The sequence below is a fragment of the Neopelma chrysocephalum genome, unplaced genomic scaffold (genome assembly GCF_003984885.1).
Source record: "Neopelma chrysocephalum unplaced genomic scaffold, ASM398488v2 Primary Assembly neopelma1_23, whole genome shotgun sequence".
In the NCBI taxonomy this organism is placed as follows: domain Eukaryota; kingdom Metazoa; phylum Chordata; class Aves; order Passeriformes; family Pipridae; genus Neopelma; species Neopelma chrysocephalum.
The window spans coordinates 27,928,407-27,955,918 of NW_020897691.1; the positions used below are offsets into that span (position 1 = coordinate 27,928,407).

The 27,512-nt window shown below is 39.6% G+C and overlaps 3 protein-coding genes and 1 long non-coding RNA gene across 22 annotated transcripts in view; 1 reads left to right on the forward strand and 3 right to left on the reverse strand.

Moving 5' to 3' along the window:
* The window catches only part of TRMT11 (tRNA methyltransferase 11 homolog), a 102,492-nt gene extending 95,812 nt beyond the window's left edge, over positions 1–6,680 (reverse strand). For 9 of the 13 annotated variants that reach the window (XR_003535613.1, XR_003535612.1, XM_027691752.1 and 6 more), the window contains exons 1-6: positions 6,568–6,660; positions 3,980–4,045; positions 3,186–3,259; positions 1,849–1,930; positions 1,661–1,753; positions 504–638 (exon numbers count right to left, since the gene is read on the reverse strand). Coding sequence is in view for 11 of the 13 variants with exons in the window: in XM_027691752.1 (XP_027547553.1) it covers positions 504–638; positions 1,661–1,753; positions 1,849–1,930; positions 3,186–3,259; positions 3,980–4,045; positions 6,568–6,642 (525 nt within the window). In the remaining 2 variants the exon portion in view is untranslated. Of the gene's footprint in view, positions 1–503; positions 639–1,660; positions 1,754–1,848; positions 1,931–3,185; positions 3,260–3,979; positions 4,046–4,565; positions 4,672–6,194; positions 6,406–6,567 lie in introns of those variants that run through there. The other 4 variants (XM_027691817.1, XM_027691808.1, XM_027691745.1 and 1 more) reach the window with 4 other exon arrangements.
* A 1,339-nt stretch (positions 6,681–8,019) lies between these two features.
* Positions 8,020–14,896, forward strand: LOC113971691. Its single transcript, XR_003535624.1, has 2 exons — positions 8,020–9,548; positions 9,811–14,896. It is a non-coding gene; the product is annotated as an uncharacterized LOC113971691 (long non-coding RNA).
* A 121-nt stretch (positions 14,897–15,017) lies between these two features.
* On the reverse strand, positions 15,018–21,741 carry HINT3 (histidine triad nucleotide binding protein 3). Its single transcript, XM_027691845.1, has 5 exons — positions 21,558–21,741; positions 20,990–21,107; positions 19,644–19,713; positions 18,724–18,850; positions 15,018–16,769 (listed from the first exon to the last, which is right to left on the reverse strand). The coding sequence occupies exons 1-5, from the start codon at positions 21,699–21,701 to the stop codon at positions 16,722–16,724; spliced, it is 507 nt and encodes a 168-aa protein (XP_027547646.1). The 5' UTR covers positions 21,702–21,741; the 3' UTR covers positions 15,018–16,721.
* A 2,199-nt stretch (positions 21,742–23,940) lies between these two features.
* The window catches only part of NCOA7 (nuclear receptor coactivator 7), a 92,549-nt gene continuing 88,977 nt past the window's right edge, over positions 23,941–27,512 (reverse strand). For all 7 annotated transcript variants that reach the window (XM_027691882.1, XM_027691909.1, XM_027691862.1 and 4 more), the window contains 2 exons: positions 27,128–27,201; positions 23,941–26,208 (listed from right to left, as the gene is read on the reverse strand). In XM_027691882.1, the coding sequence (XP_027547683.1) occupies positions 26,073–26,208; positions 27,128–27,201 (210 nt within the window). In that variant the 3' untranslated portion in view covers positions 23,941–26,072. The remainder of the gene's footprint in view (positions 26,209–27,127; positions 27,202–27,512) is intronic.

The window sequence follows — 27,512 nt, forward strand, 5'->3', positions numbered from 1 at the left end:
TGTGAGCTGAACCTGCTGATGTCCAAAGCCTCAGGGATCAGTCTGCACCTTTCTGTGAAGGTTCCTGTCAGGACCTCTTGAAGCACTTACAGAATGCTCTAGTGGGCCTGATGCAACTCAGCAGGGCCACAAGCCACCTACAGTTCTGTATATCTTTCTACATGTCTGAAACACACTGCTGGTGCTTTCAGCTGCAGCTGGTCCCACAATAACATAATACACCACCACAGCTGTGCAGTCTCACAGCTGTGCTGAGTTCTCTCAGTGGAGGGCAAGATAAGGTGTGTTTCCAGATACAACTTCATTTTTTCCACCTCTAAATTGCTCAATAAACCCACTTCTTCCTAGTCACAGTAAAGTTTCCCAGACTTGCAGTGACAGATTCAGACATAATTATATTGTCTGCTTCCATTGAAAGTCAATAAAATGTTTTACATTTAAATTGAAGAACACTTTCCTGAAAATACAAGCTCATAAGAACTGAAGCAAGCATATTCACGCACCCATCTACCAAAATACAGATGAAAGGGCTCTTCTGGAACATTATTTGGGTTCATTCCATAATCTTCCAAAATCCAGAAGATGTGTTCTGGATTCTTTAAATTTACTTTTCCTTTGAATGGCAGAAATTCAAGGGCCTATACAATAAAGAAAAATAGAGTAAAAAAAAGTCAAACCAGAGTCAATTTTTTAAATAGGCACCTTCTCTCCAATAGAAAAAAAAACCAAAACAAACTCTTGCCCAAAAAACCCCACCACAATTTTACTAGTGAGAAATGATAGATAAGTATTAAAAAGTACATTCTCAATTTTATCTAGATTTTTGAAATACCTTTCTTGTAAATAAAAATACCTCAAATGATTAAGAATTAGAAATCAGGAACCATAACACTTTTTATTAACTGAAGAGAACCCAACTTTAGAGGAAATGAATGGTGCATATTATTTACGCAATTTTCAAGTTATAAAAACAACATTGATGATGAACAATAGGATATAAAATTCAGTGATGTGCAGCTACACCAATTTACATACTCAGCATTATTTCGTGTACACAAAAACTGAACAAACAGGAAAGAGTGGCTACTACTAACACAGATAATTTCAGTCTCTGTAAATAAAACAAAAAGCTAATAAAATAGAATGTGGAAGAGCAAAAAATCCTAATTATAATACTGATACAGTTAGGAGGAGAGCACAAGTGCAGAAAAGAGCATAAGGACAGAACAGGAGATTAGCACACAATACACACCTTGCAACTGAAGTCACTTGTTCCACATTCTACAACAATAAAAGCCTAATGCGCAGACTAAGTAACAGATTTTCCAAAAGTCTAGCACCTAATTCTAGCCACTTGAATCTTAGCGTTTTGAGCAATAAGCTTCAGTTTCCCCAGCACACTGGGCTGAAATCAGCAGTGATGTTTATTTGGCTTTGTATATGCCTCACATGGGCTGTTTAGGGAAACAAAAAAAAAAGTCGGGAATTTTGAGGGAATTTTAATTCAGACACAAAGACCTCATTTAGACTAGATAAGATATAAGCAATAAACTTTTTTCAGATCTTCAGGAAACCAAAACTTAAAAACTCGGATAGCATGGAATAAGAACAACATAAATGATTAAACTAAACATCAAAGACTTCTTAACCATCTACTTACATCAATCTTTTTTATTTTCTGTGCTTGAGTCAGTGTTTTATTAAATGTATGAATATGTACTTTGTAAGTAGAGTCTGACTGTAGATATGGAAGCTGAAAAAAAAAGGCAAAGACCGTTTCATTAGTACAGATGCAGTGCTATTCAGCGCATAGAGGAACCATATTATCCAGACTTTTTATATGCGTACCATCTTGTCCACTGGATAGTTCTTCAGAGAGGCATAGAGCTCCCCCTCAGATCTTCCATGACCCCACAGTTCAAATATAGACCTGAAATTACACAATTTTTGAGAGTGTAGTCACATGGAGGGGGCAAAATGCCTTACAGACACTTACTCCTTTTAACCTTCTTGGCCAATTTATTTAGGCTTTACTTCATGGAGTACTTAAGTGTGGTATTTAACTCTTAGCAAACGTTTTAATTTTTTTTCTTAATAAGGACACACTAATTTTTAATCCTAAAATGACATTTTAACAATGCTTTTTTTTTTTATTTGGTAACATATACCAAAAGTTTCAGAGCTTTTGTTACTGATTAGCAGTGCAATGAAGATGCACCGGAAATTTTCTTCTAAAACTAACATGTCTTCCCACAATGAGTAGTAGGCCAGAAAAATAAGCTGTGGGCTAGCTACACTTTCTACATAAAATAAGGATACATTAGCTGAGAGATCATGGCATACAGAACATCTACAAGCTGCTTTGTCGTATTTTACTTCATTAGTTGCCTACGGCCGCTTTCTGAAGTGCAGTACAGTTGATCTCCACTGGAAACATACTGTCATAAGGATAGTTTTGTACACATGGGACTCCTATAGGCAAGACTGGATAGCCCCAGCCACTGGAGGTAAAACTGAATACCTGACACAATAAGCACTCAACAGGGACTGTGCAATGCTCTGCAGAGGGGCCCAAACTAACTCTGAAGAACACAGCACAGACACCACAAATTTAGTATGGTCAGAGAGATGGACCACACTTACACTGGCTCTCATCCTGAACCATACCTCCAAAGCCTCTCTCACAAGCCTCACTGCAAAGAATATTATTCAGACACCTCTAAAAAGGGCCAGCTGGAACAATTACTCTCTGGCATACTCTTGTGCTCTTGAATTTTCTAGAAGGACCTCTGCTGCAGCAGACTGGGCTGAGGGCTCAGATGCCAGCACTAAGGGGGGGTAACATAACCTTTCCCTTCAAAACTTGATTTTCAATTTTTACTTATCATTGTTTTAATCTTTTAATTCCAGACATGTTTTAAAACAACTCACTAACTAAACTTTATTCAAGGTGAATAAAACATCAGTGAGTACTGTCTCTGGAGTGAAGAACACTGTCCCGACTTGATCATACACCAAGTAAAGAGAACGTGAACTCTACATAATCCGTCCTACAGGAGTCCTACAAACTCCAGTTACATCTTCTGTTTGTTTGAAGACTCCATACAAAATCTGTATTTGCCACAACATAACAAAACAATATTCCACTGCTTCAGTTATCGTTTACAAGATTTTCCATCTCTTACTTTGCACATACTGTCCGTTTCATTAGTCCCCTTGCCATTTCTTCTGAAGGAATATTGAGAATCCAAAATGGAGACTGAAATAAAGAGAAGATAAGTGATACAAATACCTAGTTGGAGGATGTCAGATGAATTACACAACTACACAATTCTGTTCTATAAAAACAGAATGTGCATGCTGAAAATAAATAAAAAAAATAAATCTGTTGACTGTAATAATACAGAGGATAAATATTTAATTTCAGGCAAAACTGTTTACTTGGCTTGAATGTCTGAAAAATTTTGTTATGTATTTCGTTTTTCCACTGTATCTTTGACTTAGCAAAATATTTGTTTGCACTTCTGTAGATTATTCAGCCCCTAAAGATGGAAAACATCACGTTACACACAAGTAGTAACTTATTCCCAGTAATATTCTCTGACTAAGCATTGAGACCAAAATCATACAACTTCCTAGCCGTATTCTGTCTCATTGATTTAGATGCAAACACCAAATCCAAAGTGCTGCTGAATGTTTTCACAGTTCGCCTATTCCAAGAAGAAAGGAGAGCCTCCCAGCAGATGGCACTGCTTCTTTTCATAATCTTAAATGAAGACAGTCTGAGGTGCATTTTGTGCTTCTTTTTTTTAAGTTCTGAGTCTTTACTGAAATTGAGAGTTCCTCGTTTTTGGAAGATTCTTGATTTTTCTAAGAAACTTCAAAATTTATTCAGCTACCCACATTTAACAAAAATACTATAAAGAATGTACTTGCATACCATACGCACACTCAAGTAAAATATTTGGTCCTCACTTACATTTACACGAATTTCTTGCTCACCACTGAATTTTCCACCACAAAGGGAGAGCAATGATGTTATTTCCTAAATTGAAAATATAAAAGTCAGGCCTTAGAATCATTAATGAATGTTTTGAAGAAAGAAAGGGGGGAAATAAGGAAAAAAGGGCAGCATAACACAAATTCTAACACAGACGGTGAGGATTATGAAGAAAATTCTAGAGACAGCAAGAGAAGACAGAATGGCATGTACTACCAACTTTCCTGTGGGAACCGACAGTGAAACACTCAGCGTAGTTGTGTGGATAGGACAGAAGTTCACACATAAATTCAGCTTGTATGTACCGTTCATGAACAGAAAAAAAATTAAGACTTTCCTGCTATAAAAGTAGCTTTCTCAGAGTTCAGTGGCAAAGGAATGAGCTCTGTTAGGCAAATTTCAGTAATCAAATTCCCCTGCTCCATATCTTCTCTTTCATCTAAATCTTTACTGTTCAATCCTGCACTCTCATAACAATATTCCTTTTACAATATTATTCTCTCTATTCTTAAAATATTTTTCTGCCTAATTCACATAAAAATGATGTTTCACTAGTAACACTGACCCAGGGCCAGGACAAGCGCTGAGCATCAATTCCTTTTCTGTTACCTCTCTGCTTTACAAGTATCTCAATAGTTTTCTTCAGTAGATGTCTTCTCTAAATCAAAAGACTGTAAATTGACCATATGAAAGAACAAATCACCACGAAACAAGCTAATAAGTAATACCTGAAAAAAAGAAAAAACAATGCACTAAAAAGGCTTTCAAACTCAAATGACATGTAAACACCAGGGATGTTTCTCATGTAGCCCCAATACTAGAAATGACATGCTGCAATCTCTGAATGCTACTGGCAAAAGAACACGGAGGCAAAATTTTATACTGGCTTAGATTTCAACTGAGTGGGTAAATGAAAAGATTACCATTAATTATCACCAAAAAATGGAGGAAAGAAAAACCCAACATGACACTAGCATATGGTTTTAGTGGGACATTACCCCACTCATTTCCATCTTTCCATTTGAACAGAAAGGACATAAGAAACATTAGAAAAAACAGGGGGTTTGCTCCAGGAGAATATAAGATTATGTGTAACCATTTCACTGTACAATCCTGAGGCAGAAAAACCACCTGAGATGTTACACAGAAATCGGTGGCACCTCCAAACACCAGTAATATTACCTACAGGAAAGTGACAAAAATGAGAAGCAGAAAAAACACGGCCTGCAAGGAAAGGCTGGGAGAGACCAACTACACATGCTAAAGGTTGCTGTGATAAAGAAAGATAAAAATCTGTTTTCAACATTCATTATGGAGGAGATGACTGAATGAGGTTCAAATCACAGCAGTGCTCTGGATAAGAATTTGGGAAGATCCTTCCAAGAGTAAAGACAATGAAGCACTGGAACATATCTGCCTGAGGACATTGATAAGAAAACATCTGACATGCATTGATCTGTCCATTAGACACAAGCTTTGCTGTAAAACAGGATGCCTGATCTTACCCCTAAGTATCCGACCTAACAAAAACCAGATCCCTGATTATGGAGCACAGTTTATCAACTAAGAAATACGAAACACATAACTTCAGACACTGAACAACAAATGTGGACTCTGATAAACACCTTCAGCTGCTGTGATCCAGCACTACCAGAAGAACAAAAGCAGTCCTCTCATATCCCATATGCAGATGTGGTAGAGATGGAGATCAAGTAGATCATCTGGCTAAAAAATCTGTCCTTCCTTGTTTCATTAAGTCCTTAACACAGCTTATGACAAAGCCAAACACATAGCTGAGCAGAGTACAAGAAAAGGGAAATGGAACCGCTTTCTTCATCAACCAAGTGCCAGGTCGGGAAAGACCTCCGAGATCATGGAGAGCAACCTATGCCTGAACACCACCATGTCAACTAGACCACGGCACAACGTGCCACATCCAGTCTTTCCTTAAACACCTCCAGGGACGGTAACTCCACCACTTCCCCCAGCAGTCCATTGGACATTGGAATGAGAGCTGACCCCACACGTCCCCCGGGGCTGCACCAACCTTTTCTGTACCCACACCACGCTGGCGGGAGCAGCAATATAGTTTAAACAAACTTTAAAAGTCACCAGAGCAAGATCTCGAAAGCATTTCTGTAACCCCATTTCCCCTCCCTCACAGCTTCCCCTTCTCACGTGGAGCCTCACGTACTCTGCTGGCAACCTCTCCTAGCGCCAGAAGCAAGGAAAAAAGCCACCATGCAGACGCTCTCCACGGAGCAGGAAGGGAGGAGAGGCAGCCCCACGCTTGGGGGCCCCTTGCCACGGGACACAGGGAACGGCGAGCGAAGGGGGACTGGGAGCCCTTCGTCCCCGGCTCTCCCCGAGCCGGGGCGGGCGAGGCCCCGCCGTGGTCCGGCCGCCCGCGGGCACACCCGGGACGGCGCTGTCCGGGAGCGCTCCGGCCCCCGGCCCCGGTCCCGGCCCCGATCCCGGTCCCGGCCCCGGTCCCGGTCCCGGCCCCGGTCCCGGTCCCGGCCCCGGTCCCGGCCCCGGCCCCGGTCCCGGCCCGTTGCAGCGCTCACCGGCAGGCGGAACTCGAGGTGCTCCTGCGCCAGCAGCAGCAAATACCGCCGGAGCGCCGGAGCTCCCAGCTCCATGTCCGGCCATCCCCCGCCCGCCGCATGCGCCGCCGGGAGCGGGCGGGCTCCGCGCCGTGGCGGGAGAGGCGGGATCAGCCCGGCCGGGGCGTGTGGCAGGGTCCGCGGGGCGGCGGGACTGGGTGCTGCGCGCACTCTGCGTTAACTACTGTTCATTTCGTCTCCTTCTCATCCTTCTTGTAATTTCTGTTTTGTGTGTGCTTTATCATGCGCGCCACGTGTCAGGACAGCAGAGCCTGCGTATGGTTTATAAATAACTACACGTATCCTGGGGACGCACGCTGGCTCAGAGGTGTTAGCACTGATAGGGCAGCGCTGCGGCCTCTCCTGGCCACATTTAAGGATCTGCAGCATTAAATAACATTAAGAATTAACAGATGCCAAAGGAGTCGCATTCGTTTTTCCGTGGGAAGGAGGTCAGCACCGGCGGCGTGGGTGTCGGACCACGTAGAGAAGCAGATTCCCAGGAGGACAGAGGTGTGACGATCCATCGGGGGGGGGGGGAGAAACGGATTCGTCTTGCGGATTATATTTTCTTTTATTTTAATATCTAGGCTTGATAACTATAATCTCGTACTCACTGATCTCCCTGTTATGTTGAGTTGAGAGATTCGGCTTATCCAGATTTCGGTAAGCTTTTTATTAGAACCAGGCCAGCTCAGCACTGAACTCATGTTCTGTATTTTATGTGCTAATTTTTGGACAGCTTTTTTTCTAGATGGCTAAGATTTTGCTCATGACCAGTGTGCGCTCCACAGGCCACCTTCCTTATGCATCTCCATAATTCCATCCTGCAGCTTCTCCAGTTATCCCTTCCTGCAGTAATCAAAACCGAGGTTTACTGTGAAGTTTTAGCCCTGATGATTGACAAGAAAACAATCTAAAGTGACCTGGCAGCTAAACGTGAACTTTCCTAGAAGAGAAAGAAAAGAGGTAGATGTGGATCAGGCTTGTTCACCTGAGCAGTTGAATGCTGGCACCCAGCAATAAACACACTGCTGAACTGCTGACAAACCCCAAGAGCCTGAGATTGCGTACAAAATCTTGGGATTGCTGAGAGAGATTTATTGAAAGAAGCCTGCTTTTATTTTTACATTCTGTCTCACTTTAAATTTCTTAGCTGTATAGCTTCTATTTTTGAAACTCCTTAGAAGGCGGTATTATTTTTAAGCCTTATCTCTTTGAGACTGGCTTTTGCTTACTTTATCTGCACTGCTTTATCTTCATAGCATTGCTGTCTGGTCTCATGAGATGAATACCTCAGTTTTCCAGTGATACTGCTTCTGCAGAAGAGTTTAACTAAAGCCCTGTTTTTTTCTTGCTTTAGACTTGAGGATTCATGCAAAATCTCTGGTAGTCTATATATGTTGCTCAGCATAGTTTGAAAGTGAATGTACATTACTAAGACTTACAGAGTATTTGATTCTGATGTAAAAACAAAATGCTTTAGAGATGGTGTTTTTGTAAGCTGAACATACATTCCTGTAATGCCATTGAGGAGAATCAAACAGTTTGTTAGTGTGGATTTGGGAAGTCATCCTAAATCAACAACATTATGTAACTATTTTAGGGAGGGAAAGAAAGAAAAATTGTCCTTTTTAGCCTTTTAGCCTTAAAATTTTAAGGAAAATTTTAAGTACACAAAATGTAATTACTCATCTTGAAATTTATCCAGGAAGCTAGAATTAAACACCTTTCTCTCACAAAAAATATAACAATAGGATCATATGACAATCATGAGTTTCAGTTTAAAAGTGAGAGAGCATGATTGAAAAGCCATTATTTAATGTGTGCTGCTGCTTATTATTCTCAGGTCTCTTTTGTAGCAATTGTGTTGCCATTTTCTGCTCACCCCATGCCCTCTTCTGGACCTGAAGGCAACACAAGTGGTTTTTGACTGACTTGCACATTCTGCTGGGGTATTCGGGGAGCTCTGTCACTGCTCATGGGTTCATGTGCAACAGCACCAACATGGTGCAATTTGGGCCAAGTTGCCCAGTATGGGCAAATATCCATGAAATCCTACCTTAAAAACAGCAATCTTTTTAAATTATAGAAATACCTGTTCTATAATTCAGTTGTTAAACTGTTCAGAATTTGCATTTCTGTCCATTTCCCCATAGAAAATCTAGTACTAATCCTCGGTTTTGTCTTCAAATGTCAGTTAAAGTATCAGCTCTACTAATGTGCTATATGGAAACTCTAGTTTGCATATTTCAACAGGTGAAAAATACGACTCAGCAAAGACATGGTTATAACACATTCAGATCTCTGTAGATATGCAAAAGTCTGTGCCTAATTCATCAAAATAATCCTGTACTTCACAGATAGCCCATAATCTAAGTACATGTAATGTCATAGGTGGTGGGCAGCCCGTGTACCCGGAGCGGTAAGGCAGTTTCCCCTCTGGAGCGCAAGCTCCCTTGCCTTGGAGCCTGCCTGTGGCTTGTAGCTGGCAGACATGGCTGTGCAGCACAGCCTTTTAAGGGAGAACTATCTATTCGGGTTTTGTCTTCTTCACTAAATAGGGTGTTGCAGACAGTGACACCCTCACTAACTGGGATTTCCACTCCTCTTTGCAGTGCCTGATGAGGAAAATCCCCCTGCTCCTGCCATGTACTGCCATTTCAGCTCCAGATAATATTTTCTGTGCTTAATAACTTCCACAGTCTGTGGGAACCTTGTCGGCACAGCATGAATTTCTCCACCTTTAATCAGTGCGCAGGCAGGAGAAAGGCTTTCCACCCCTCTACGTGGGTTGGTGTGCTGCCTCTTGGTGTGCTGCCTCTCGGGGAATGGTTTGCTCTCTTCCCAGGTCAGCCAGCACTGCATCAGGTTGTTTGGGAAGTCAGCGGGGCTGCTGGGTACTAGGATAAAGTTCTTTAAAAGGCATCATTGCAGGAAAAGTAAGTACTGCACTATGTTTGTGTTGCACGGAGGCTGTGGGACCAGTTGTACACTGGGTAACCTTGTAAGAATAACTTAACGTGTTCCAGTGTTGCTTCTGAATTTCAGCTGAATCACTTTTACTTTCTTCATTGCTGTAGAATTATGGGTGGACTTTAAAAAGTCTTCAGATATTTATTGTCTTTTTCAGCAGCCTTTCCTCTCACTTGAGCAAAACTCCTCCAAAAATTGTCGAGCTGATTTGTTGTTTTTCTTTTACAGCTGACAGTGCACCCAGGAACCGCAGTTACAACCAGTCATTGATTTGTTTCCTGCTTGAGTACCATAAAACATTTTTCAAGAAATGGAAGGAGATAAAGGGCAGAGTGCTAAAGCTACCGGTGCAGTTGGTGACCTGAGGAAAAGTTGGCAGACCTGGGCAGAGGATCACATTGAGTATCAGAGAAAGAACCCGTTCAGCAGTGATGACAGACTTGCATCTAAACCTGCGCATACTCACCGAGGAGATCCTACCTATGGGAGACCCCCTGAAGGGTCTCGGACAGAGCAGAGAGGGAAAGATGCTCACTCACACGTGGGCAAGGAAGTAGAAGAGCTGTGCTTGATCATTAGAAGCACTGGACAGGTGGGAGAAGATGGACACGTGAGTGTGACATTCGGGCAGCTGTTTGAAACATATGTGACTATTTCCAACAAAGTAGTAGGAATCTTGTTAAGAGCCAGAAAACATGGTCTTGTTCATTTTGAAGGTGAAATGCTTTGGCAAGGAAAAGATGATGATGTGGTCATCACTTTACTGCAATAAGGCTTTGTCATGGAATGAATTTTGCTGCATGGTTCCATTTGGACAAACATACCTAGATACCACGTTGAAAGGTTTTCATTACAAAATTTCAACTCAGCTACCTACTGGGACATGAGCAGGAGAGAAAATTGGTGAGAAGGATAAAGCATGTTATTGTAAAACTGTAGAGATTTGGACAGAAATCACAAATGATGAGCTAATCCATCACGCTGCCATTGGATTCTCCTTATCTACTATTATGTATATTACAGTCCTTCAAATGACTCTGCTGGCTGACTGCTTTTAGGTTACTGAAAGGATAAATAACTAACTTCCTACCATACAACACTGATCCTTGCAGGTTGTGAAATACTTACTGCATGGGGGATTGAGATTTGTAAAACATGGAATTGAAAACTTTTGTGGGAATTCGTATACTTCTTCAGACAAAGAGCCTGGATATATTTAGGTTTAATTTCACACTGAATAAATGGAAGCTATTTTCATGAAGGAGAAAAAAATTCCCAAACTTAGTAAAATATCACAGCAAGGATATTTGATGGTTCCTAAATTAGTTGCACCTTGCATGTATTTTGGAGAGCTGCACTAGTCCTGGTATTTAATAGCCTCTTCTTATAATCATATTTTCTTCAAACCTTCTGTCTCCTGTGTTCTTTTTCTTCTGTATCTCACACCATTTTTACCTCTTCTGTTCTTCCAATGCTGTGTCATACCCTAGAAGGTCACAAAGCTCTGCAGTTTTTTTGGTGAATTCAGCTGTACCCCTTCATAGGAAGTAAGGTGCCACAATATAAAGATGTGAAAGACAACAGAAATTCTGTACTGGGGCACCTGTACATTCATAAGGAAAAAAAAGGCTCTTCTTTCTCAAAATGAGGCAATGTTTTTTACGAGAGGAGAGATCCCGTAGTGCCAAACGCATAAATAAAAATATAGCAGTGCTGTCCCATACCTCACTTACCAAAGGCAAAGCTGTGCTTTCAGAGCACAGTTGAGAGCTCTCCAAACTTTTTAAAAGAAAAAAATTGATTGATTATATAAAATAGTTGTAATAGTGCTATTAAAAATAATCAGGAGCTGTATTTACAATAGTTCCCATCAGTAAAGCTGTAAAATTAGAAATCTAAAGTTTTATTTTTTATCAGTGCAAATAAAAGCTTTTGTGTGGTGTTAACTACACTACTTGATGGGTCTTTAAAGATACTGTCTTGCATCAAAAGGATATTAAAATTTAATATAAATTATGAACTCGATAAAAGTGATGTTACTTTATGCTATTTATATAAAAAAACCTTTACTGCAAAAAGCCTAAAAGAATGGTTTTTTGTTTTGACGTTTCCATCCAATTGGGATTTGCATCAAAATAAGCCTTTTGACTGAGCAAATAAGAATACAGATTTCATTATCACTCTGCCTCCTTTTTTTTCTAGTGAGAAGACAATGAAAATAGGAAAAAAGGAAGAAATGAATGTGCTGAAATAAGTATATCTGGGGAACAAGGGAGTCAGATGTAGGTAAAAAATGGATGGGGGAACAAAGGGTGCGTTTTAATCACCACATAATTTTACTATGTTGGAAACTGGGGAATATGTGTTGTATCAGGCAACGCTGGCGTGTGTCCACTTAGTTTTCAAACCCACCATTTCTTCCAAATAAATCTACGTCTTGCAGCTGAAAATAAGGTATGTCATTTGTGATCTTAAGACATTTAAAATGATTTTTTTTGGAAAAGCATTTTTTGCCAAAATGACGTGAGCACACCTCAGGAGATTTCAGCTCCCATTAGATGAAGTCTTTACATACATTTGGATTTCAAAACAAATTGAGCTTTTTACAAAGCAGCTATGGAATGACTTTTGTTTAATTCTGTCAGTTCTGAAATTCAGTCAGGTCTGCTGTAGTGTTAGTTCATAGCTTGCAGGAAGCAGCATCAGGTGCTTCAAATGTCACTAGCCAACTGAAGGGGTTGTAATTATCAGGAAATGTAATACATTGCTAGAAATTGTACAAATAATCCATGGCAAGACACACAGTTGAGGCAGTGTGTAGTCTGAGCACCCCAAGATGCAACTCCATCTTATATAAACTTACTAGTTCTTAAGGCTGGCTCAAATAGTTAAATATCAGCAATCTAAGTTCTCACTGTAACTACTGTAAGCAGTTACTGGCAGATGTTTATGCAGCCTCTGATGCACTTTCTCCTGCTGCTGGTTTGTTTAAATACCCCTTGAGTACATCTTTAAGCACACCTCTGATCAAAACAGATGGAAACAGAACAAGCCCTTAATGACATGGTCTTACCTACTTTGTGAGCAACTAAAAAAAAACCTTGCTCTATCATTTTATTTTGAATAAAACTAAGGATTATTATAGAAAAAAATATTATTTATAGAGGAGTGGTGTTATTTTAAACCATTATAGGGCCACATTTCCTGCCTGCCAGCTTTAGATGAGCATTCTAGAAAGAGTGACTGAAATCCTTCTATGTGCCCACACAATGATTATAAACACTGAGCTGCCAAACTGGGTCAGTGTCCAGGTTGACAAATCTGATCTCGTGCTTCCACTAATAGCCAGTATTCCAAAAAAAACAGCTAAAAGATAGGTAATACAATTGGTCAGCTTGCCCACTGATACACTACAGAATAAAAAATTACTCCTGAAGGCTGTATAGTCATGAATGCATCATATCTAATGGACATGACTCAGTTTAGCTACTAGTTTACAAGTTTTATAAAATTCTGTTTCCTCATCTGTGATGTGATTTATTAGCATCTACAGATGAAATGGGAATGTAAACACACAACTTTTTTTTCAGCAGGCTCCCATTAGAGTAAATGGAACAGAATTTATTGAATTATTTTTGCAAAAATTGTAGCACGTGAGGAGCAGTAAACTCAAACACTCTAAAAGGTATTCTTGCCCCTCTCTAGGTAACTTTCAGCTCTTGAAATCTCTTCTAAACTTCACTTCTTTGCAGCAGGCTCCCTCAGTGGTCTTTTCTCTTTTTTCCCTTGAAGGCTCTGAACTCTCCATCTGTTTTGGACTGTACATCATATAGGGATTATCTGTGGTTTGTCTTGTCAAACACTGAAGACACTTTCACCATTTCAATAAATGTTGCACATCAGTTTGAAATGACAGTTTTTAAGCAGCATTTTATTGTTTCCAAGTTTGTCAATTTTCAAATACTGTTTTCACTGGTTTTCTCCCATTCTTATGCTTTTATTTACAGCTCTGACTTAAAAAGACTTTGGAATAGTTTGGGGAGCTATTACTACTTTAAACACGTTGAAAATGCTGTCCATAGTCAAAACACAAGCTTTTTTTTTCATTCTTAATTTAACAGCATTGTATGTGTATCTGTTTCAGCCTTTCAGAGGGAGCTTTTAGTAGTTCAGCATAACAGCATTATTTTTTGGGTTCACATTAGGTTGGGAGTTTATGTAAAACAATTGAGCAAAACAGTACAAATAAAGCTTTGTCATTCCTAAACATGAGGTCAAAAGAGCAGCTTTTCTCAGGATTGCTAATACTGGATCAAAGAACAGAGCTGGAGCAGTGGCTAAACAACTTTCCTTTGCTTCTCCGGGCTCTTGGAGTGTAAGAGCTACTGTGTTCACTCTGCTTATTGATCTTTGCTCCTTGGAAAGCTCTACAGATGATTTTTTAAGTTTTAAAATAACTAAAATCTTCTGTGGAAGATGGTGACATAGTCAATGGGATTTGCCCACTGCCTGTTCCAGAGGACAGCCAGTAGTTCAGAACCGTATTCAAAGTATTAGGATAGGCTTTTCACAAAATATTTCTTTGCCTAATTAAAAAAATTATTTGCAAAGTCCAAGAGTGCTTGTCAACATAGAACAACAGTTCTGTGCTGAAAAATGCTAACGAGATGCTGAGCATTCCTCAGTAATTAATGTTCCTCTGTTTAACACCTTGTTTGTTTGAGCTGGTTTGAGGCCTGTCTATTGCTATCAGGGATAAGTGAGATTCTCCATCTCACTCATCAGCAAAACTCTGGAAGCTAGAATTATATCCAGATTTTTATCTTTCCAGTCTTATCATCATTTGTGCAACCCTTCTCAAAAGTTAAGATATAAAACTTGACCTTTTTGCTTTTGTGTACATTTGCCAGCATACTGAGTCTGGCTGGGACAGAGGTGACTTTCTTCAGAGCAGCCCATGTTTTGGGTTTGACTGGAACAGTGTTGGTAACACAGCAGTGTTCTGGCGATGGCTGAGCAGTGCGTGCACAGCATCAAGGCCTTCTCTATTTTCTGCTCTGCCCTCTCCAGTGGGCAAAAAGCGTGTAGTGGGCACAACCTGCACACCTGACACCGACTGGCCAGCAGGGATATTCTGTGTCATGTAATGTCTGCTCAGCAATAAAAGCTGAGAAGAGGGCTTTTTTTTTGGCGGGGAGGTGAGGGGATTGCTACTGCCCTACTTGTGGGAGGTCATAGGAGGATTACCTTTGCGTTGCACACCTTGGCTTTCTTCTTCCACTCTCCTTCACATATTAAACTGCTTTTATCTCAACCCATGAGTTTTCTCATTTTGCTCTTTCTATTCTCCCATCCTGCTGAGGTCAAGGGTGAAGAGTGAGCAAAGGGCTATCTAGGGTCAACCCCCCCAGTCAACTATTCCATTGCACTGGAAGATCATTCCAAGATTAGCATTTATTCTGTTTATTAATCCTTTTTGACAACAGTTCATGTTGGTACTTTAACTATTACATGTCACAGTTAAGTACAATTACATAAATTAATTACAAATCAGAACACATGCACAGTATTAACTCTTGAAAGACCTTAATGTTCGGGTATTTCCCAAAGCTAGAAGCCAGCTCAAACCTCCTCATCTGTTGCACAGAAGTAAAGTTCAGTGGCTTTAAGTCACACTTTTCCTACCAAATGTTAGAAACTAAAACCCTAAAGGGCTGCAAATTACATGTAAGTGCCCACTAATAAGAATAACAAGACATTAGGAAGAAGATCTTACAAATAGAGAGGCGTAAACTCTTCCAGGTAGAAAATGCTGTTCTTCAGACTGTTGGGAACTCCCTTAAGTACTGTAGGAATATTACAATACATCGTATCACCAAGGCAACAGGTGCTGAATAGGTGGAAAACACAGAAGATTATATTCAGGGAAGCTTGCAGGGGGAACAGACATCATCACCTCAGCTGCATCTAAATACATCAGGTAAGGGCACTTGGTTAGTTTGACACCAAGACACGCTCTGTGAAAAAAGAAAATCCACTCCATGTTTTCTAGAGTTTTAACTTTCCAAACAGTCTGCCTTATTATGGTATTGATAAACAAAGTGCTGGCATTCCCAATTAGAGTCATACAGCAATGGCAAATGGTCAGCAGGTTCCTTAAGCAACTCAACAATTGAGTTTTCCAGTTTTGGGCTGAGTCCCTGCTATCCCAAATTCAAATCACATTGCTCTTATGTAAGCCTGCCACACACTTACTGCACTAAAGACATGTTTCTATTATGACTTCACTTAAAATCCAAATTCAGCCAAGGCATTAGTAATCTCCAAGGAACTTACAGTGAGAACAGTATCAGAAAATTTGGATTTTTGTATCTACAGCCATGCAGAAGAGCAATGTATTAAATCCATTCCTCTGAACTCTTCACTTTTTTTGTAAACATACGATAACTACTTGCAAACATTGTGCATATTAGAGGGAAAAAACCCCCTTTAAGTCCAACATACAACCACTTACACATAAATTATATTCAATGTTATATGGCATTATCACATCTTGGGCACATATTGTATTGACATTTACTATGTCATTGAGATGCAAACAAGTCAGGTAACATTGAAGTGGTTTAGCACCAGAAAGTTAGTAATGGACTTTCAGCAATGCACCTACTAATAACTAGGCATAACTACCATATCATACAAATGTAGATGGAAACTTAAATGTCTTAATGTTACCTGCAATTCCAGAACAATGCATCCCGAAAATAGAAGCTTGCTTCTGCAAGAAATACTCCCTCTGGCACCATGTACATGCTGTAACTTGTTGCCTTCGCTGCAGTACATTCCGCGACTATACCCTGCCTTTCATTAGGAAAAGTTCTTTGCCTGTGTGCATGTGTGTGTGCGTATATTACGCATGTATATACACAAATATAAAATTATAATTAAAATACACTGAGCTATTGCCAGGGAAGTATACAGACTGAAGTATCCAAAGGAGAATAAGGTTGGCAGTTACAAAACCTTTGTGCCTTTCCTCATAAGGAACTAAAGCTTTTTTTATCCTGGAATATTATTGGCAACATCAAACTGTGCAACCTTAAATCAGAGCTCAAAAACAAACTGGCTAATGACACAAGTTTTCAGCTGGCAGCATTTTCACTTTGCAGTCTCTCAATCAGCTGTTCGGCCTAGGAGAGAGAGAAAGCAATGTTTTAACTACACCGTGGGCCTTCAGTTTACTGAAAATTCCATTTTAAAAACAGTGACGCTGACAGAGCATTTACTTTGCACTTTTACAGACAGAGCATACAGACAGAAGCAGAATACAACAACTGCTTTCAACAGCAGACTCTCACAGTTTCTATCAAACTCCCACAAGGCGATCAGAAGAGTTAACATAACCTATGGAAGTCAGAGGATGCTGGAGCAAATAAATGGCAGATGTATTAAAGCACTGTGAATTTAAAGACCTCAGAAGAAAGCAGTGCTCATAACAACCAAGTGGTGAGACCTGGGATTTGTTGTGCTCCAGAGCAGAGTGTTGTGAGCTCTCATCACCCAGCAAGCTGCACACCAGCCACATACGACGCTGAGAGGTTGGGGGTGTCCGCATATGTGGTTCATGTCACGAGATACACATCATTCTTTGGTCCTGTCACTACGCTCATACGTGCTTTTCTCATTATATGGCTTTTCTCATCATATAACATCTAGGGCAGAACTGGGACAGCTGTGTTTTGTACACTAACAGCACCAGCTCACCAAGCCCTCAGAAAGGCTCAGGGCAGGAGGAAGTCTGCCAACAACTAAGCCAAACTGAGCCCATGGGCACTTCTGAAACAGATCAGTTTACTGTCAGCCTTTCCTTTTTTTGACAGCCCTACCGAATTAAACTTTTAATTTGAGCTAGTGCTTGAGGTTTTATTGAGATTTCCAAAGGAACTACATTAAAAGGTGAAAAGTTTAAGTTTGGCGTATTTTAAATATATACAGTAAAAATGCAATCAGCTACTTAGGGTAGGAATTTAACAGGAATTCAGTAGTTACTGGGGTTTTTTTGCAGTAAATAAAGCTACATAAAAGATGGAGCAACTGAAAAAGAAGTTATCTGAATCCTGATTTGCATTCTGAGACAAGTACTACATTCAAGACACTATAATTAAAAAAAAACAAAATCAAACCAAACCCAGCACCAACCCAGGAACATTTTTCAACTTGACAACAGGGCAAAATACCTTTTAAAGTGCATCCATATTGAATAACTGGACTTCCTACAGATCTCCCTGAGCTAATCCAAGATAATAAGCAGTAAAACTACACAGCTATACTTATTTTAGGGCCAAGATCCTCAACAACACAGCAGACACATCTGCTTTTTTTAAGCTGAGATCTTCAGCGAGGTACCACTATGAAGAAGCCAAGTTTCTTCTTTTTTGTAAGAGGCTGTCTATATTCTCTAGATGAGACAGACATTTTTCAGCAACTTTAATTTGGGGCTGTGTAATTATACCAGGATGCTGCAGCTACAACGCAAGAATAGGTGCTTTGCTGTATCAAAGCAGTGAGAGTGACCTTTAGATCTCAAGACAAAGATTTTCAAAGTGCTTTAGTCAGTGCCAGTTCAGTTTCACTGCTTATCTCTACTGGCATAAATCAGCAAAAACTGACACAAATCAGTACAAACAATGTTTTTGTAAAGCAGACACTTATTTGAGTCTAAAGACCACAAGATGAACTGATAAATGCAATCATTAGGTGGATATGTTTTCACCTACGCTGGATGAACCAGAATATGTACAAAACAGTCCATCACATTTGAATATAACCTTTAAATTAACCTTTTAAATTAAACCCTAAATATTTACAAAGTGTCCACAGAAGCATATCACAGAACCTGAGCTTCACCTTAAGATCCAGAAGTACTATACTGTTTGCTGTTATTAGCACCCCATTCCCTGTAATAGGTAAAAACCTTAATGTTTATGCCATTATGTTTTCCTCAAATAGTTCATGCAAAATATACATAATTAAGAATTCTAGTAACAACAAAAATCATTGGTCAAAGTTAAAAGGTTAGAAAGACATCACATATTCAGCTTGCAACTGAAAACCTATCAAAAAGCTCATGTGCATTACACTCACCGTTATAAACCAGTAGGAATTGATTCTGTAATACAGCCTGGATAAGAATCCTAGCTGACTGGCTGGGGCCAGGATGTGAAGATGCAAGTGGGATATTGAGCAGAATGGAGGCCAATGAAAACCCATTCTTTAGAAAAGGAAAAGAAGTAAGAGATATTGGTGATGTTAATTCAGGAAGAAGTGGAACACTGCAGGTTATTTAACATGATAATGGAATTCACAACTCATTGCATTTTTCTTGTACATAGCAGCAAGAACAAAAATATGCCCTTTCATTATATCACAAAAAAAACTTTTCAAAAACCCATTAACCTCCTCCCTCACATCTCTGTATTCAAGACACATTTTTTTAAAAAAGAAACAAGAACAAGTATTTAAATGTATCCTATCAAGTTTTCAGCTGGAAAACCAACTATCAATTTTAATCAGGAAGGCCCATCTCCTTATTTCTCTATACTGTTTAAATTACGTTACAGTTTACTTCAGCTATCAAATGCACTGCCTTAAACTACCAAGGTCCAGCACTGAAAGAAATGAATGCAGGTATGACTGAAACACAATGCAGTGCCCTTGAACAGGACAAAGTTATACCTCTCTTCTAGCATCTAGGATTTAGAGCATACTCTCAGCATATAAAGAGAAAGCAACCTTTTAGGTAAGTTGTTTGAAGTGCCCTCCCTATTCCAAGATATGGTTGCTAAAGAATCTCAGAGCTGGAATGCAATCTGTGCTGGAATTTTATCAGACAAAAAGTTTATATTCAATGCCAGCAGATTCTACTTGAGAAGTCATGCAATAAGTGAACGTAGACCCAATTTCTTCAATAAACCATACTGCAGTTTTTGCCACCATCTCTGAAATAACATTTTAAAGTTAAGTAAAAAACCATGCTCAGTAGACAGAAGGTTTCCATTACATACCTTACATCATTCAAGTCACTAAAATTATTTTTCTGGAGGACAGATTTTCCAACTTCCATCATTCTCTTCACTGTTAAACACAAATAAATTTGATTTAAAAAAGGTATTCTTCAGAACATTAACTTCAACAGACTAATAACACTGAGATTACAAACAAGGGTTTTTCAAAATATAAACACTGTAACTACTCCTAATCAAACAAAGACAACCAAGAGAGTGTGTGCAATGACTGACTGCAAAATTGCCATTGTTACCAATTTCCACGCTAGTGATGCTTTTAAGTGTGGTATTATTCTAAGGACTTTGGCCAAAGCCGTGCTATCATCACATCCTTATTAAAAAACACAACAAATACTGATTGGTCAGAATGATGACGTTTACACTAATTCCACTGTTGTACCTCTATACAAGTACGTGACTTTGATCTCCAGGTCCTGTGCAGCCTGGTGTTTCAGAGACAGTACACAAATTAAAATAAAATTGCTAGTCCTACTTATTACTAGGACAAAATTTCATTACTCTATCACTAAAAAATGCAGCAATTCTAATACAAAATCTCAATGTAAAAGACAAAGGAATTGTCTTCAAACACATACAAAAGGTTTTTTTCTGGAGAAAACCACCCTATGTTTAGAAGAGAAATACCACTAGTGATGCAAGATTTGCAAAATGCCACTGTAACTATTTTCTTGCATCACCTGTAAATTTCCCTAAGAAGGAATCTCTTCATGCATGTATGGCTGTAGTTTCTTCTGTTACTCAACACATTTAGCTAGGCATATCTTGTGAAACAAATTCCAGGACAGTGTTTTCCTAAGGAAAAACAAAAGCCTGGCAACAATAAATCATAGCTTCAACATTTTAGAATTTTATTTTTTCAAAATTTTTTTAAGTTTATTGGAACAGCATTTCCCCTTTACAACTATCACTCCCTTTTTTCAGAAAAATGTAGCACTTATTTCGAAGTACACATTTTATAAAATTCTTCTGTTAAGTTTTTCATATAATTTAAAATTGCATATATATTTAAGAAAACACAATGAAACAGCACATAAATGCTTTAATAATAAAGTTGCAGTTCCAACAAAGTGCAGAGGCATCTGTACTCCAGGCAAGCATAAGAGATTGCATGCACTAGGGCAGTGTTTTTACAGAATTACAATAAAAATGTGCCATTCCAGAACAGCACATAGAAGTTCCCAGGATGCGTAAGTCCCTACCTACACTCACATCAACTATTTCCGTGTTTACAAATAGTGTTCAAAGGTGTAATTTACTTCAGAACGCACTATTTAAGGCTGTGAAAAATTATTTTCCCTTAGGTTAAACACACTTAAGAGCTTTACCGAGAGGTATGTGCTCTGTCTTCAATGTTCTGCAGTTTCCCATGTGCTTCACAGGCACCACCAGGTAGTGGTGGGGGGCACCAGGTTTCCTATCTCTAAAGCAAACAAGGTCTTCATACTAAAAAAGGATGTAAACATATTAAATTGATTAGGATGAGGATATTGGCGAAGAGTTGGCAAGAAAGTCCATCCTTCCCATATCAACAACAATACCAAACTAAAAAATCGAAAAATATCTAATGTCACAGCTGAAGTAACTAGCAAAAAACCTTGAGATTTTTGGTGCCAGCCTAAAAGCACGATGTCCTGACCTCCTGCAGTCAGGATTCCTCGGTGCCAGCTTCACGGCTGCTGTACCAACATTTACGGAAGGCACAGTGTTTTCCATCCGATCGATGTTTCACGCTCATGTCCACGTATAGGAGCTGACGACCCTCAGGGCTGCCGCGCACCCGCCCCGCCTCTGAACGCGACCCCTTCGCAGGCGGCCGTCCGGCACCGCCCGAGGGAAGGCAGGAGGGAGGTGGGAAGGATGGAGGCCGCGCTGGCACCGGCGCCTCTCACTCACCTCGCAGGGGAGCAGCGCCGTGCCCGGCTCCTCCCGGCGGGCGATCCTGCAGAACACGCACTTCCCGTCGTAGCCGCCGCCGCCATTCCCGGCTTCGCTCCCTTGGGCGGCGGCGGCTGCACCCGCGGCCTCCTCCCCGGCCATGGCCCCGCTCCCGCTCCCGTTCCTCTCTCGCCGCCTCCCGCGGCCGCGCCTGCGCCCCGCACGCCGAGGGAGGAGCGCCGGTACCCCCGGAGTCACTGGGAACAGGGGCACAATCCTGAGCTTCCTCGGAGCTCTGCGTCAGGCCTCTAGCCGCACGCCGAGTGACACCTCCGCAGCATCGGCAGAAACGCATGAAGTCTGCTCACCGTGAAAATTTCACTGAAAAAAAAAAAAGGTACCTGGGAATAAAACCAAGTGATTGCATTCTGAGGTCATTAAAGCCAAATTGCCAGGAATAAAAAAAAAATAAATCCACAGTAAAAAGGGCAGATAGAAAGTGCTTATGACACTGGATCTGCCTCCACTTACTCATCTGAAAGTTTTGTCCAGCAATTCCTTGATCAATACAAAACATGAAAAGTCTTAAGAGAAATTTAGGCATTTTGCCCCTATATTTCAAGATTTATACTAAGCTTACTTAGATTTATATATATGCAAAAATAATCTTAAAATACCAACTCAGCTCTGTTACAGTCTGTTCAGGGTCACTAGTATAATTCCAGAGATTTTTCCAATTTCTTCTACACCCTACCAAAGAGGGCTAAAGTCTGATGTTAGGTCTAACTGCATAAACTGACAGCCTTGAAATTGTTGCCTGCTCACAACAGCTACACTAATTCACAGTCAAAGTGAGATATTTCATAGAATGATTTGGGTTGGAAGGGACTTTAAATCTCATCTAGTTCCACATTCCCCCCCCCCCCAACCCCTGCCATGGGCAGGGGCACCTTCGACTAGATCAGACTGCTCCAAACCCCATCTAACCTAGCCTTGAGCACTTCCAGGGACAGGGCATCTATGGTGTCTCTGGGCAAGCTTTGCCAGTGCCTCGCCACCCTCATCCTATCAACTGCTTCCAAAGCTAACAGAGGTATTTGTAAGTGGTAGTTATCTTTCAGTTTCTAAAAATGTTTTCTTAATAAGTTGTATTTTAAATTGTTTGCACTGCTGCAAAATCAACTGACCATGGAATTTCAATGTTTGTATTCTTCATGCAGCCCAAAAGGCATAAAGTACTCGTCCCACCGATGACAGGATATAGTGTTTGAAAAGGTAACAAAATGAAAAATTTAGACTGAGATTTTTCAAAAATGCTTATTTTTTTAGGGCCAGCAAGCTGTGCCTGTACAAACAGGACATGGTTAGCTATTCTACCTGAGGCAACTCATTTGCCAGATTCGTCAGCCTGCAGAGTGCTGGGCATTCCTTTGCAATGTCTTAACCTGCTCCTTTTCTCTGCTTCAAACAGGCAAATGAAATCTTTAAAGTTTACAAATGAGAATTATTCTGAGAGTAACTAGATATTCCTCTGCTCTAAAGCAAGATTTGTGCAAAACATCCAATGCAAAACCTGCACTGAAACCAGTACCAGATAAAACATCTCCACTTACCTGAGTGATGACAAGCCTTATTATGAGTGCACATTTTTGCACCATCTCGAATCAAAAATCTTTATCCAAGTAGCACTAAAGTACATGCTTGATATTGCAAGAACAAGCTTTTGTTTTACCTGAGAGAAAAATCACTAGTGTAATTTTCCAGTTACTTTAAGAGAGTCATTAATGCATTTCCCTCAAAGCAAGGCTCACAGCACACTTGTTCGACTTCACACATAATCGTAGTTTGTTTTCTCTTAAAGCCACTTCTGTATACAGTAAAAAACAATAAAACCCAAGAAGCAAGTACTTTTAAGATGTTGTATGCCTTTGTCTTGCTTGGGCAGATATAAAAATACATAAACACTTTGAAAATATGGAAAGGGTGCATACAATAATGATTTACATGGACTTATGACTTCTAGGAACAGGTTGGTCAAAAAAGACGAGGAATTACATGTCATTCACTATTGCTGAGAGTAGCAGCAAGAACTAAGTTAATTGTTTAACTGTTTACTGGTATTTCTTAGCCCTTTGTCAGTCTATCTCCGAGTGAATTCAAAACACAGCTCTCTTTTAGGACATACCATACTACACACACACAAAAAAACCTCAAAGCCCAAACCAACTCAACCAAAAGCTCCAATCTCCTTACCTGTGTTTCTAAAAGATGGTATTGCTGAAATTCTCTTTTTATGAGGAAGCACAGGTATTTGTCAGCATAGCCTGTAACTTAAACTGCATTCTTTCATCTTTAAAATGTTCTAAAGTTTGTGAATAAAAGAGAAAGCAGTTGTAACAAGTTTCTGAATGCATAAATTCCTTTATTGAAAATATTGTGATAGCACTGCATTACATATATTCAATATTCATAGTTCAAGGGTCACAGAATTTTGATTGAACAACACTGTTTTGAATAAGACCACAGCGTTTAGATATGCTCTGACAAGATAATATAATGGAGTAAGTTGTAGGTTGCAATAGTGAAATGTATGTAAAATGTTGAACTTAGTTGGTCTAGTTTTGTTTGTTGTGGGGGTTTTCCGTTGTTTTTTTTGGGTTTTTTTAACTATTAAGTGGTCTGGCACCATTTAAAAGAGCAAACAGTGTTAGATATTCTGAGTATCTTCAAAGCATTATGCTGTTAGCAACTTTCAAAATCTTTTAAAGCATTACCAATAAGAACTTTATTTATGGCTGTAGTAGACCAACCATATAGAAAGGGAGTGTGAAAAGTTCACGTGCAGTGTGATACAGGCTTACCATATATAGCACTGGTTTTTTAGATAGTGAAATTTCTGTGCAGGATTAAGATTTAGAAATGCTTTTCAAAAAAACCCACTTGGCTTTTTTTTTTTTATTTAATCTATTCAAAAAGGAAAGAGCAGGAACTAAATTGAGTTGTATTACTCAGTTATTAATATTCCAAAATTAGATTGTACTGTTAATGCACACTACTGTTTCTAAAACCTGCCTTTCTCAGGACAATGACGCATTCAAATCTAAGGGCAGGACAGCATCCTAATGTTGGTTAGGCCTGAACTGTGTAAACAAAACCACAGCTTAATGGCAAAGTAGAATTCCTTAGCAAACAGTGAAGATTGCCAGTTTTCTCTCACAATCTCCCTTTTTACCAAAACTTTCATTTTGTAATATAGTCTATTCAGCTTTGGCGGGCAGGGAGTATAATTTCATCTCATTAAAAACAAGCAAGAATATTTAGTTGCCTGTCAAATCCCTGTTGCTTCAAGGGCCTTTTTTTGGGGAAAAGAAATACTGTATGTAATTACTAAGAAAACAAGTTTTACGCTAACGTGACCTGGCCTGCGAGAAAAAGAACATTCTTCTCTAAATCTCCATTGTATCTTCTCCTTAACAAATTCTTAAATTTATAGAGAAATGTCATAAAAGCACAGTGAGAGGCTTATTTTGAATCATTTGGTGGTTACACAGAAAAACAATTCTCTCTTAAAAATGTCTTTCGTAAACAGTCAAATAACACTAGGGCAGATGCTCAGAGCATGCTGTCCCAATTCTGTGGATTGCAACAGAGCCGATACAATCTACACCACGTGGCACTTTGCCCAGTGTCTCCATACTGCCAAAATAATAATCTATTAAAAGGAATGTGACCGCAGAGTTAATAAGAAGCACTATCCACCTTCTCCCTCAGTTCAGGAAAAGAAAATGAAACAGAATTATGCACTCAGGTGTTTCTGCCAGAAAAACAAACCCTCTAATTAGGGTATAAAGAAAACAAAATCTCATTTACAAAATAAAAATATAAAAATTAACTTCAAAAATCAAATAAATTGATTCAGAATAAATGCCAATGCATAAGAAACCTACCTCAACAGCAACTATTTATCAAAATGAGATTTGAAACACTGAAAGAAAAAATCATAGCTAATACATTCACAAAAAAATCTGCTATACAATAACAATAAATAAAATTATTTTAAAAACATGTTCCCTTAAGTGCTGTGTAGACCTGTTTCTGACTCTTTTCCATGGCAAACAGTATACTGTAGATTTTGGTAAAGTAACCTTTTATTTTTGGTCAGCATTTGTATGTTGAACATAAATACACATGGAATGTACTAGATAGTTACAGTTTTCCCAAAGGATTTTTTCACAGTTACATAAAAAGTTTTCAACTTATACACCATGAATGTTTTCATAAGCATCATATCTTCAATGGAGGCGTGTTGGAAGAGGCAGTAAAAAACACTTCAGAGTGATCTCTTAACTGTTCTGTCTCTTGCTGCCTCTCAAAACCAATTCTTTTATTCTTGGGTTGTTTGGTTGGGTTTTTTTGCGTAGTCATGCTCTGGTACAAACTTGAGGAAAAAGCGTGTAACATTGTGAGGCAGCCTGCACCTTCTAGTTAGCTTTTAAGTGCCTAATGGAACCAGTCCTTAAGGCAGTCAGTATTTCACTCAAATGTCCATACTTCTACGTCCTGTATTATGAAATCTTCTTTCTTAGTTAAGATGTCATTATTGAAGGTGCTGCAGGAATTGCTTCGCCCATGATACAAATCTGCATCTAACCATAAGCCAAACCGGCCACTAAAAAGGAAACACACAACAAATGATGAGTTATTTATAATAGTAAAAATACTGAAAGCTGTAAAAACAATCAAAGAAACAATATGGAGAAATCTAGGTAGTTCTGAGGATCTCTTAGACCAAATTTGAAGAGCTCAGTACTGGCAAACCGCTCACCAGGAAGCCTGCAGAGCAGTCCCCTTGCTTTGTTTGCACCAGTGAGTGGAGCAGTGCGCAGGACCTTGAGAGGGCCCACAGCCCCCCGAGCCATTCGACTGTTTGCACTGCCAGCTGTGGCTCACACCAGGGCATGGATGCTGGGGTTCCTCCTCTGGCTGCCTGGATGTGGACACAGCCCCTTCTGGTTAGGAGGAGGAGGCAGGGAGTTTATGTACTCCCAATGCAAACCATGCCCAGAGGTACCGTGGTACAACCTGCAGTAAGCTTTAGTTAGTCATAGAGCCCTAGCTCTTGATTTCATACCCACTGACCTCTCAAACTCACGACCTGACTACACGCTGTCTGTATCCTTCCTCTCTGGATCAACAGAATAACGACAACTTAATAAGGACGATGTGATAAACCTTAGAAGCTGATGGCAAAATTGCCATTAAAGATTATCTTCAACCCTCTTCAGCAACAGATGTATCTACCCAAAACATCTGGGGTTTTTTCTAGCTAAAAAAATACCCAACCAAAAAACAACACTGCAACAAACCCTACTTGGCTAACATCAGTCACTCTCTTTAAGCAAACGAAATTGCTCTTCGTCTGTAACAGAAATCAGATTGCTGAGGTATCTGCACTACACAGACTACATACTTTTTACTTCTAAAAGTTCAGACACTTGACTGTTAAGTTTTTCTTACATCTGCCATTGTCCCTATTCTCATTTAAAATAAAGTTGGCCACATGATTTGAAAACCAAACATTCACTCACCCGCCACCTCCAAGCTCCAGAGAGCTAGTATCTCCATTGATAAAGTAGGTATTCTCTCCACTCCATTTGAATACCTGAAGAGGGGGAAAAAACCCAAATATATATTTGGACTGTGAAGATTCTTGTACTCTCAAACTCTTAGGTACCTACTTCTTAGCAGGTATTTTATGGTGTGGTCATCTTTTATTTTACTTTTTTCTTGAAAGGGGAAGAAGTAATAGGTAGAAAGTAAAGGATCAATATATATTTAAAACTGTGAACAAGGCATACTAATCCTTCTCTTGAATTCTGCCTCCCTCTCTAAAGCAACAGGTATTCTGTTTAAAAGGAACAATGTGTTCAATATGAAAAAAATGCATAAGCCATGAGCATTAACGGGTATTTC